The 11,710-nt window shown below is 32.8% G+C and overlaps 3 protein-coding genes across 3 annotated transcripts; all 3 read left to right on the top strand.

Moving 5' to 3' along the window:
- The first annotated feature begins 262 nt into the window (after positions 1-262).
- Positions 263-2,717, top strand: LOC139425451 (uncharacterized). Its single transcript, XM_071180355.1, has 3 exons — positions 263-767; positions 1,170-2,210; positions 2,293-2,717. The coding sequence occupies exons 1-3, from the start codon at positions 263-265 to the stop codon at positions 2,715-2,717; spliced, it is 1,971 nt and encodes a 656-aa protein (XP_071036456.1).
- A 363-nt stretch (positions 2,718-3,080) lies between these two features.
- LOC122269877 (uncharacterized) lies at positions 3,081-4,541 on the top strand. Its single transcript, XM_043045002.1, has one exon. It carries the CDS (start codon positions 3,081-3,083, stop codon positions 4,539-4,541), a length of 1,461 nt encoding a protein of 486 aa, XP_042900936.1.
- A 270-nt stretch (positions 4,542-4,811) lies between these two features.
- Positions 4,812-7,680, top strand: LOC139425450 (uncharacterized). The gene is made up of 4 exons (XM_071180354.1): positions 4,812-4,961; positions 5,142-6,839; positions 7,024-7,153; positions 7,250-7,680. The coding sequence occupies exons 1-4, from the start codon at positions 4,812-4,814 to the stop codon at positions 7,678-7,680; spliced, it is 2,409 nt and encodes an 802-aa protein (XP_071036455.1).
- Positions 7,681-11,710: the final 4,030 nt, after the last annotated feature.

Raw genomic sequence — 11,710 nt, 5'->3', positions numbered from 1 at the left:
AATAAAAGTAAATGTTGTGCTAAGTTTTCATTATTTTCATTTTCCCACATTGTATTAGTTTCTATAAATTTAATGATATTCTACTTAATTTTTATGATTTTTCCTTTATATAAGTTTATGATTTATTTAAGGTTCATTCCATTTCAATTAAGAGAGTTAGATAAAAGTATTTTATATTGCTCTAGTTAATATTGTTTTTTTTTATCTTATTTTCGGTCCGTCGATAAATCTTTGATCTTAAATATTGTATTTTGTAATTATAATGGAAACTTTAAAGAAAAGACGTAGTATTTTGAAAGGTAAAGTGAAGCGTATAAACAATATTCTGAAACCGAAATTTATGTCTGGGGAAATAGAAAGAGCGGAATTAGATGTTTTTTCGGCTCAAATAAATGAAACATGGGTGGAGCTTAATGAGATTCATACGGAAATTATCATTTCTTGCAAGAATGAGGAAGAGGCAAGCAATATGAAAGAATTTGATGATTTGGCATCTAATATTGATACGTTGCGAATTAATATTGCGAGGGAACTGTCGGAATTGAAATCAAAAGTAAACAACACTAATAATGGCGGCGTTTCTCCAGATGAATCGAAACCGAAACTAAATGAATCTTGTTTAAAGTTGCTCAAATTCGAGTTACCGAGTTTTTATGGAGATTTCAATAACTGGATGTCATTTAAAGAATTGTTTTTGAGTTCCATAGATAAAAATCCAGAAGTAACAGAACTTCAAAAATTTCAATATTTGTTTGCTAGTTTAAAAGGTACTGCACACAAGCTTATTTCAGGATTTTCGCTCACAGATGAAAATTATAAGCACNAATAATTGGATGTCATTTAAAGAATTGTTTTTGAGTTCCATAGATAAAAATCCAGAATTAACAGAACTTCAAAAATTTCAATATTTGTTTGCTAGTTTAAAGGGTACTGCACACAAGCTTATTTCAGGATTTTCGCTCACAGATGAAAATTAAAGCATGCTTGGCAGACTCTAGTTGCGAGATATGATAATAAACGTGAATTAGCGTTCGCGCAAATTTCAAAACTATTTAATCTAAAGACAATTAAGTCTAATTCTGCGGCTTCGATATTTGAAATTTTAAATACGTGTAATAAAGTTATTCGAATTCTTTCAACTTTAAAGTTAGAAGTTAATCCTATTGTAGATGTTATTTTAATATTTTTTATTTTGGGAAAACTAGATGATACACTAAGGCAAAGATGGGAATTATCTTTAACTAATCAAGATATTCCAACATTTTTAGAATTGGCTAAATTTCTTGAGCAACAAGCAGAAAGTATTTCAAATCAAACAGAATGCAAGCCAAGGGTTCTTCCTAAAAAGGCTTTTGAAAATAATGTGGTAGTAAACAAAACAGAAAATTTATGCAATATTTGTAATGAAAATCATTCAATTGTTAATTGCCCCATGTATAATAAGATGTCTGTTGATGACAGGTGGAAAGTAGTTAAATCTAAAAAGCTGTGTATAAATTGTTTACGAAAATTTCATATGGCAAATAAATGCCGTTTTACTAACACCTGTAAGGCATGTCATAGAAAACATCATACTTCATTGCATAGATTTTATTCTAATTCTGAAGAACCTAATGTAAGCAATACAGTTTGCTATTCTAATTCAAATTTAGATAATGCCGATTCTGAAAATGTCCCTACAGTGAGGGAAAACATTCAACTTAGCACAACTTGTCTAAATTCTAATAGCGTAGATAGTAATACTCTTTTGTCAACCGCTTTGATAAAGGTAAAAAATGTAGAGGGTAATTTAATTACATGCAGAGCATTGATTAATAATGGCTCTCAGAAATGCCTCATAAGTAAAAGGTGTGAAACTTTATTGCAATTAACAGAGACTGTCTCAAATAAAACAATATCTGCTATAAATAATAAAATGATTGAGACAAATCTTAATGAAGTTATTTTAGAGTTCAAACCTCATTTTAATGAAAATAGAGAATTTAATTGCACTGCACTAGTTGTAAATAAAATCACAAGTGATTTGCCAAATTTTAAATTTGACTCTGGTTATTGGCCACACCTTCAAGGACTTAAACTTGCCGATCCTGCATTTTTTATTGCAAGCCCAATTGACATTTTACTAGGTGCAGATATGTATGCCGAAATGCTATTAGGTCAACTTATTTCTGGAAAAAAGGGTACACCAGTTGCCATAAATTCTCATTTGGGTTGGTTAGTGTCCGGAAGAATTTATTGCTGACGCTAAACACGAAAAGGATGCTGTGAACTGCCACCTAGTTGCTACTTTAGAAAGTCAATTGAGAGCTTTTTGGGAACTTGAATCGATTCCCCAAACTGAGTTGAGAACCAAAGATGAGGCTGATTGCGAAAGTTTTTATGATAGCACAGTCACTTGGAGTTCAGGTCGTTACACTGTGAGATTACCATTTAAGTCTCATAATAATTTTGGCAAATCTGCCTCACAAGCTCTTAAGAGATTTAATTACCTTGAAGCTAAATTAAGTAAAAACAATTCTCTTAGACAACAATACTCGAAATTTATGCTAGAGTACCTTCAGTTAGGACACATGGAACTTGTTCCCCTTGATGAGATTGACAAAGAGAAATCATTCTACCTCCCCCATCATTTTGTCATAAAGGAAGATAGTTCGACTACTAAACTAAGAGTAGTCTTTGATGCGTCCGCTAAAGACTCATGGAAATTCTCTAAATAGTGTACTGTTTTTAGGCCCTCGTTTGCAGCCAGAGCTCTTTTCAATTTTATTGAAATTTAGATATTTCAAGATAGCAATCAGCGGGGACATGGAGAAAATGTATCGCCAAATTCGAATGAACTATGAAGATAGCGGTTTTTAGAGAATTCTTTGGAGATTTAACCCTGATGACGATTTACAGGTTTACAGATTGCTTACAGTGACTTATGGGACAGCCTGGGCTCCTTTTCTTGCGGTACGAACCTTAAAGCAGTTAGCCAACAATGAAGAAGTTTGTTTTCCGGAGGCTTCAAAGGTATTAAAGGATGAATTTTACGTAGACGATTTACTCTCAGGTGCCNTTATGGAGATTTCAATAATTGGATGTCATTTAAAGAATTGTTTTTGAGTTCCATAGATAAAAATCCAGAATTAACAGAACTTCAAAAATTTCAATATTTGTTTGCTAGTTTAAAGGGTACTGCACGCAAGCTTATTTCAGGATTTTCGCTCACAGATGAAAATTATAAGCACGCTTGGCAGACTCTAGTTGCGAGATATGATAATAAACGTGAATTAGCGTTCGCGCAAATTTCAAAACTATTTAATCTAAAGATAATTAAGTCTAATTCTGCGGCTTCGATATTTGAAATTTTAGATACGTGTAATGAAGTTATTCGAATTCTTTCAACTTTAAAGTTAGAAGTTAATCCTATTGTAGATGTAATATTTTTTATTTTGGGAAAACTAGATGATACACTAAGACAGAGATGGGAATTATCTTTAACTAATCAAGATATTCCAACATTTTTAGAATTGGCTAAATTTCTTGAGCAACAGGCAAAAAGTATTTCAAATCAAACAGAATGCAAGCCAAGGGTTCTTCCTAAAAAGGCTTTTGTAAATAATGTGGTAGTAAACAAAACAGAAAATTTATGCAATATTTGTATCGAAAATCATTCAATTGTTAATTGTCCCATGTATAATAAGATGTCTGTTGATGGCAGGTGGAAAGTAGTTAAATCTAAAAAGCTGTGTATAAATTGTTTACGAAAATTTCATATGGCAAATAAATGCCGTTTTACTAACACCTGTAAAGCATGTCATAGAAAACATCATACTTTATTGCATAGATTTTATTCTAAATCTGAAGAACCTAATGTAAGCAATACAGTTTGCTATTCTAATTCAAATTTAGATAATGCCAATTCTGAAAATGTTCCTACAGTGAGGGAAAACATTCAACTTAGCACAACTTGTCTAAATTCTAATAGTGTGGATGGTAATACTCTTTTGACAATCGCTTTGATAAAGGTAAAAAATGTAGAGGGTAATTTAATTACATGCAGAGCATTGATTAATAATGGCTCTCAGAAATGCCTCATAAGTAAAAGGTGTGCAGCTTTATTGCAATTAACAGAGACTGTCTCAAATAAAACAATATCTGCTATAAATAATACAATGATTGAGACAAATCTTAATAAAGTTATTTTAGAGTTCAAACCTCATTTTAATGAAAACAGAGAATTTAATTGCACTGCACTAGTTGTAAATAAAATCACAAGTGATTTGCCAAATTTTAAATTTGACTCTAGTTATTGGCCACACCTTCAAGGACTTAAACTTGCCGATCCTACATTTTTTATTGTAAGCCCAATTGACATTTTACTAGGTGCAGATATGTATGCCGAAATGTTATTAGGTCAACTTATTTCTGGAAAAAAGGGTACACCAGTTGCCATAAATTCTCATTTGGGTTGGTTAGTGTCCGGAAGAATTTTTTCTGACGCTAAACACGAAAAGGATGTTGTGAACTGCCACCTAGTTGCTACTTTAGAAAGTTAATTGAAAGCTTTTTGGGAACTTGAATCGATTCCCCAAATTGAGTTGAGAACCAAAGATGATGCTGATTGCGAAAGTTTTTATGATAGCACAGTCACTTGGAGTTCAGGTCGTTACACTGTAAGATTACCATTTAAGTCTAATAATAATTTTGGCAATTCTGCCTCACAAGCTCTTAAGAGATTTAATTACCTTGAAGCTAAATTAAGTAAAAACAATTCTCTTAGACAACAATACTCGAAATTTATGCTAGAGTACCTTCAGTTAGGACGCATGGAACTTGTTCCCCTTGATGAGATTGACAAAGAGAAATCATTCTACCACCCCCATCATTTTGTCATAAAGGAAGATAGTTCGACTACTAAACTAAGAGTAGTCTTTGATGCGTCCGCTAAAGACTCTAATGGAAACTCTCTAAATAGTGTACTGTTTTTAGGCCCTCGTTTGCAGCCAGAGCTCTTTTCAATTTTATTGAAATTTAGATATTTCAAGATAGCAATCAGCGGGGACATGGAGAAAATGTATCGCCAAATTCGAATGAACTATGAAGATAGCGGTTTTTAGAGAATTCTTTGGAGATTTAACCCTGATGACGATTTACAGGTTTACAGATTGCTTACAGTGACTTATGGGACAGCCTGGGCTCCTTTTCTTGCGGTACGAACCTTAAAGCAGTTAGCCAACAATGAAGAAGTTTGTTTTCCGGAGGCTTCAAAGGTATTAAAGGATGAATTTTACGTAGACGATTTACTCTCAGGGGCCGATTCTATTGCAGAAGCTAAACAACTTGTGACTAATCTCAATGCACTTCTAGAGAGAGGAGGATTTAATTTAAGGAAATGGGCTTCCTATTGTCCAGAAGTTCTTAACAATATCCCTGACTATGCTCTTGCTTGTCGAGACATTTCTATTAAAGAAAACCAGTCTCATAAGATTTTAGGACTGTTTTGGAACTTTAAGGAAGATACATTTCAAGTTAAGATTTCACAGCCAGGTGAAGTTCTATCAAAAAGAAATCTCCTCTCAGTCATCGCAAAGATTTATGACCCCCTAGGCTTCTTGTCTCCAACTACTATTGTCTTAAAAATAATGCTACAAAATCTTTGGAAAAATAAGTTGCCTTGGGATGAACCTATTCCCGAAGAAGTAGATAAGAATTGGAAAACATTTCATTCGGAAATGGAGCAACTTAGAGACATAAAAATCAAACGACGATTAATGCCAGCTGACACTCCAGCTAAACGTGTTCAACTCCATGGCTTTTGTGATGCTTCTATTAAAGCATATTCAGCAGTTTTCTATATTCATTCTGTGCATGACAACGAAGTCACTGTCAATATAATGACTGCTAAAACAAGGGTAGCTCCACTAAAAGCAATTTCACTTCCACGTCTAGAATTATGCACTGCCCATCTACTATCTAAACTGTTTGATACAATTTCAAGATTGATGATCAAATTCTGGGATCACGTTTTCCTTTGGACTGATTCAGAAATAGTACTTAGCTGGTTACGATCAGATTCATTAAAGGATCAATTTGTCAGAAATAGAGTAGCCATGATCACATCTTTAACAGCATCAATAACTTGGAATCACGTCTCTGGTCATTCGAATCCTGCCGACTGCGCCTATCGAGGAATTTTTCCAAGGAAGCTTATGAACTTGGAACTTTGGTGGCAAGGCTCGGAGTGGCTATCTAATGCAAATTCAGCATTCACCGAAGAGGTTAAGCCAAACTCTGTTCACACTTCCATCCCTGACACTCTAATACATGCCTCAGCAGTTGAAAGTAATTCGATGCAAGAGTTAACTCAAAAATATTCATCATTCAGCAAATTAATAAGAGTGATTGCTTGGTGTAAAAGATTCGTGTTCAACTCGAGAAATTCGGAAAATCGGATAAGCGGTTGTCTTCAAGTTTGTGAACTGGATAATCCTCTTATCGCAATTATTAAAGAAATTCAAAGTGTGGAATTCAGTGCTGAAATTAAGTCAATCAAAAATAAAGGCTGTGTTCCAGTAAACTCTAAAATCATAACCCTTTCACCTTTTCTAGACTCTGACAAGGTCTTAAGAATTGGTGGGAGACTCAAGAATTCGAATCTGTCACTATCGGCTAAGCATCCTATTCTTTTACCGAGAAGTCATCATGTTCTCAAGCTCCTTATAGAATATTATCATAAGCTTTCGTTACATTCTGGCATTTCTGTAGTTTTATCTTTAATTCGGCAAAAATTTTGGTTTCCAGCTGGGAGAAACACAGTGAGAAAAATCCTCAGAGACTGTACAACTTGTTTAAAGGTAAATGCTGTTTCTTCAAGCCAGCTCATGGCCGATTTGCCTCGTGACCGAGTTATTCCATCTAAACCTTTCCAACGTTGTTGGGCTGGACTTTGCAGGTCCAATTTCAGCCAAACCAAATTTACCTAGATCTAAAGTCACTTTAAAGTCGTACATTGCACTTTTCATTTGTTTTACTACGAAGGCTGTCCACTTGGAACTTGTCTCTGATTTGTCAACAGAAGCCTTTTTAGCATCCTTTCGTCGATTTACTGCTAGACGATGGTTGCCATCTGATGTATACAGTGATAATGCCACAAATTTTAAAGGAGCCAGTAACTATTTGTAGTCTCTGTACAAAATTGTTTGAGACAATTCAGTCCAAGATTTTTCCAGCAACCTTCAAATCTCTTGGCACTTTATTCCTCCAGCAACACCTCATTTTGGCGGACTCTGGGAGTCTAATATTAAATCAACCAAGAGACACCTGCTGAAAGTATGCTGCTCAGCTACACTGAATTTCGAAGAACTGGCTACGCTCTTGTGTCAAGTTGAGGCTTGCCTCAATTCTCAACCGTTATGTCCATTAACCTCAGAAATTAGTGATCTAGAGGCTCTTACCCCTGGACATTTTATTGTGGGTGCTCCACTTCTTTCATTGTCTGAGAGAGACCCATCACCATCCATGTGTCTCAAGTCTAGATGGTCTTTAATTCAAAAACTTCGTACTCAATTTTGGATCAAATGGAGTAAAGATTATCTCCAAACTCTACAAGCAAAGTCTAAATGGACTGTTTCTGGCTCAGAGTTTAATGTTGGAGATTTAGTTCTTCTAAAAATGACAATGTCCCACCTCCATTAAAGTGGACTCTTGCACGAGTTGTGCAAGTATTTCCTGGAAACGATGGTATTATTAGGGTTGTTAAATTAAGAACAGCTCATAGAGAAATCACCAGGCCTATCTGTAAAGTATGTCCATTGATAAAAAAATGACATTTCCACCTCCTTGGGTGGCAGGATGTCTTGACTTTTTTTATAATTCCAATAACAGATGGCGCCACTGGTATTGTTAATCAAGAAAGATTTTGTTTTGTTATTTTTTTCTTCCCTTTTTCAGTTTCAGTTTAGATTTAAGTCATTATGTTGGTAAGATGAGTAATATTTTATATTTGGCAATATGGCCATTGAAATTTCAATTACTCATTTATAATTCAATGAAAAATATTTCCATGTTATGTACAAATCATGCTCTGTTAAATCAATCAAAGAAATAAAAGTAAATGTCCGGTAAGATTTTGAAAACTTATTTGTTGTGCTAAGTTGTCATTATTTTCATTTTCCCACATTGTATTAGTTTCTATAAATTTAATGATATTCTACTAATTTTTATGATTTTTCCTTTATATAAGTTTATGATTTATTTAAGGTTCATTCCACAAGTAATTGCGCATGCGTCACTTCTGATGAAATGCGCATGTGCCTGTGAAAAATATCTAACTTACTAAGTTAAAATGAAAGATTTTGCAAAAATTCCTAAGTCGAAAACGCTAACGTGATGGAATATCATTTTGACTTTGACTGCAAAATCAAAACAAACATTTACAACGGATGTGGACTATTTCTTTAAATCTGGGGCAAACGATTCAGGATGCCTTGCTCTACGTAAAACTCCGAATCGATGATCAAAAAAATTTAGTATAATGTAGATTTTGATGAATTCAGCGATGAAGAATGTTTTTATTATTATTAATAATAATTTAAGGAATATTATTGAGCTTCTATTGATCAAACCAACTGACCAGCTAGTTCACTTTTCTAAATAAGTATAATTTCAAGTATTTCGAGATTTAAAAACCTACAAACAAAAATCAATACAATATGTAAGCATAATGAACTTGTATTGCTCAAGTGAGAGTGGATTTAACTTTTTGTCTCTCTTACACTCATTAGATGTCCTGGTGAATTTGCTATTAAAATGTTTAGTGCAAGGTATGTTAACATCAAAATAATATGCTAATTATTGCAATTATGACACCTTTAATGGATAAAGAATCAAAATAGCAACTTTGCAAAATCCAATTGTTCACTTATTTGCTTTTATTAATTATGAATGAATTTCATTTGTAAGGTTTTTTTTCCCAAAATGAAAAGAATTGGTATTATTATTAGTTTGGTATTTTTAGGTTTCAGTCCAGACAACAGAAGATTTTACCTGCAAAAATTGGCAGAGGCTTTTATTTTAACGAATCTGGGAATAAGCGACCAAAATTTTTTCCTAAAAGAACTGGTGAAATATTTTTTTTTTTTACATATAACTTTTTAATTCAAGATAAAACATTTTGATGATTTATTTGAAAACTAGAAGAAACTTCCTACAAAATCTTTCTTAGCTGTAGGGTAATAAATCAAAGAATTACGAGACTATTGAACTGGAATGATCAGCAGAAAAATATGGGAGAATAATTAATAGACGTTTGAAATTTTATAAAAATTCTCTTTTCAGGTCTCGCTTTGTGGTACATTTATAAAGACTATAGGCGATAATAAGATACCTTAAAGCTTTCCCAAAATTATAATTTTCAGGATATTTTCAATTTTTGATTTTAGCATCTATATCTGTTCTATTTTCGCTCTATAATAGAAATATAAAATTTGGAAGAAGACACACTTTATTTGCATAAAATTTGAAAAAAAAAAGACTGAACATCATAGTTATGGGGGTGGTAATAAGCACATTATAGTTATTAAAAAGGGGGCATGCGAGCAAGGGGATGAGAGTAAATTGAAGAGGGGGATAGGAATAACTTATATGAGGGTTGCTGCAAAGTTAAATCGAGAAAAATTAGAAAGAGAAGAGAGAAATTGAAAAAATCCCCTTAGAGAGTGGAAATATGTCTCTTTTTCCCACATAGTAAGATTATCTCCCGTAACGTAAGATTTTAAGTAATTGCGCATGTGCATTCTTAGTGTGCATGCGTCAATTCGAGTGAAATGCACATGCGCTCATGAAAAAGTATCAAACTTATGAAAGTGAAAATAAGAAATTTCACAAAAATCCTGAAGTTGAAAACGCTAACATTGTGGGATATCGTTTAAGCTTTGACTAAAAAATCAAAACAAACATTTACAATGGACTTAGGCGATCTCTTCGTTCAACCAATTGTTGTAATATTACGCGATAAATTTTTTAAAATTTCATCCATATATTTCTCCAAATTCGCATTCCATGTCCATGTCTTAAGTTCGAAGGTAGGCTTAAACAGAAAACAGCATTTTACAGCTATAAATAGCGTAGCTTTGTCTTTGTTTCATTAATCACGCCGACAATAACGTAAAGATACGTAGCATTTTAAATTAACGCGAGCAGTTGCTTCAAATCTTACGTACGGGAGCGTGCTAATTTAAATTTGCGAAATCTCCCTATTCTCTCCAACTTTCTCACTGAAATACTGAGATAAACATCATTCCAGTGCAATAGTAATTTTTTTCTCATGCTTGTAATTTTTTGATTTATTACCCTTCAGGAAAAATGTAGATATTTTTTAATACGAAGTTCTTTCTGAATTTCAAATATGTAATCAGAAATTATCTATTTTTACTATAAGAAACTTATGTGCCCAAAAAAAGATGTCCCAGGTTGTTTTTGTTTTTTTCATAAACTGCGGGTTCACGTTCAACACTCCCAAAAACATAAGAATGCTAAAAAATAAAGATTTTCCCAATTTTTCCAGATAACGTCAATTTTTGATCTCTATTGTCGGGACTCTTAAAAGAATATACATATCCACAACAGTAAACAACACATTTTAAAGCTAAAAATAAATTTTGAAGAATAATTTAACATAATGGCGCTGTTTAAATACTAAAAGACAGCATAACCAAGTAAATAACGTTAAAAAGATAAAATCAGTCTTTACCTTTAGTTAACCCGTTTAATTAGTAATTAAAATGAACTTTAGCTTACCAACCAGATTTATTAAATTAAGGCGAAAAATATTTGCTATTAAAAATAGACCGAAAATATTCGCTATTAAAAATTTTTCTTAGTATTGTGATCCAGAAATTGAGATTTAACTGATCTGAATCTGTGTGCTGAAATATATATTGTAAGTATGCTTGTATAAGATAAAGTTGAATGACAAGGAATTTAATTAATATGCAATACAGTAAATAAGCGAAGAGATATTTTATAAAAGTATTTAATGAAAAATAATAACAGCGAAATATATGCGTTTGCGAAGCGTTCTATTTACATCTCTGAATGTTGCCACCTATTTTTATGAAAGTTAAACTATTCTCTGCTATAATAAAATTAGACTTATGCGAACCTTACATTCTATTGATCTAAGTGACGATGGGATTTGTATTTTAAAAAAATGTGATAAGATTCGCTTAAAAAATGTTGACGTTATTATATGGGACGAAGCAAGTATGATTCCCAGAAAAGCAATAGAAATGATCGATAGAACTTTTCGTGATCTTCTAGCTAATGAGATACCATTTGGTGGTAAGATAATCATTTTAGGTNGCTGTTTAAATACTAAAAGACAGCATAACCAATTAAATAACGTTAAAAAGATAAAATCAGTCTTTTCCTTTATTTAACCCGTTTAATTAGTAATTAAAATGAACTTTAGCTTACCAACCAGATTTATTAAATTAAGGCGAAAAATATTTGCTATTAAAAATGGACCGAAAATATTCGCTATTAAGAAATTTTCTTAGTATTGTGATCCAGGAATTGAGATTTAACTGATCTGATTCTGTGTGCTGAAATATATATTGTAAGTATGCTTGGAACATCTACCACTGTTGGTAACCAATCTCTCATATTCTACTTATAGGAGGTTATAAAGACCTTGTGTCGGCTACTGTTTTCCCAGTTGTCAGCC

This window comes from Parasteatoda tepidariorum, chromosome 4 (assembly GCF_043381705.1).
Source record: "Parasteatoda tepidariorum isolate YZ-2023 chromosome 4, CAS_Ptep_4.0, whole genome shotgun sequence".
Classification (NCBI taxonomy): Eukaryota; Metazoa; Arthropoda; class Arachnida; order Araneae; family Theridiidae; genus Parasteatoda; species Parasteatoda tepidariorum.
Note: the sequence above shows the minus strand (reverse complement) of the source record. Positions and strands in the feature narration are given on the sequence as shown.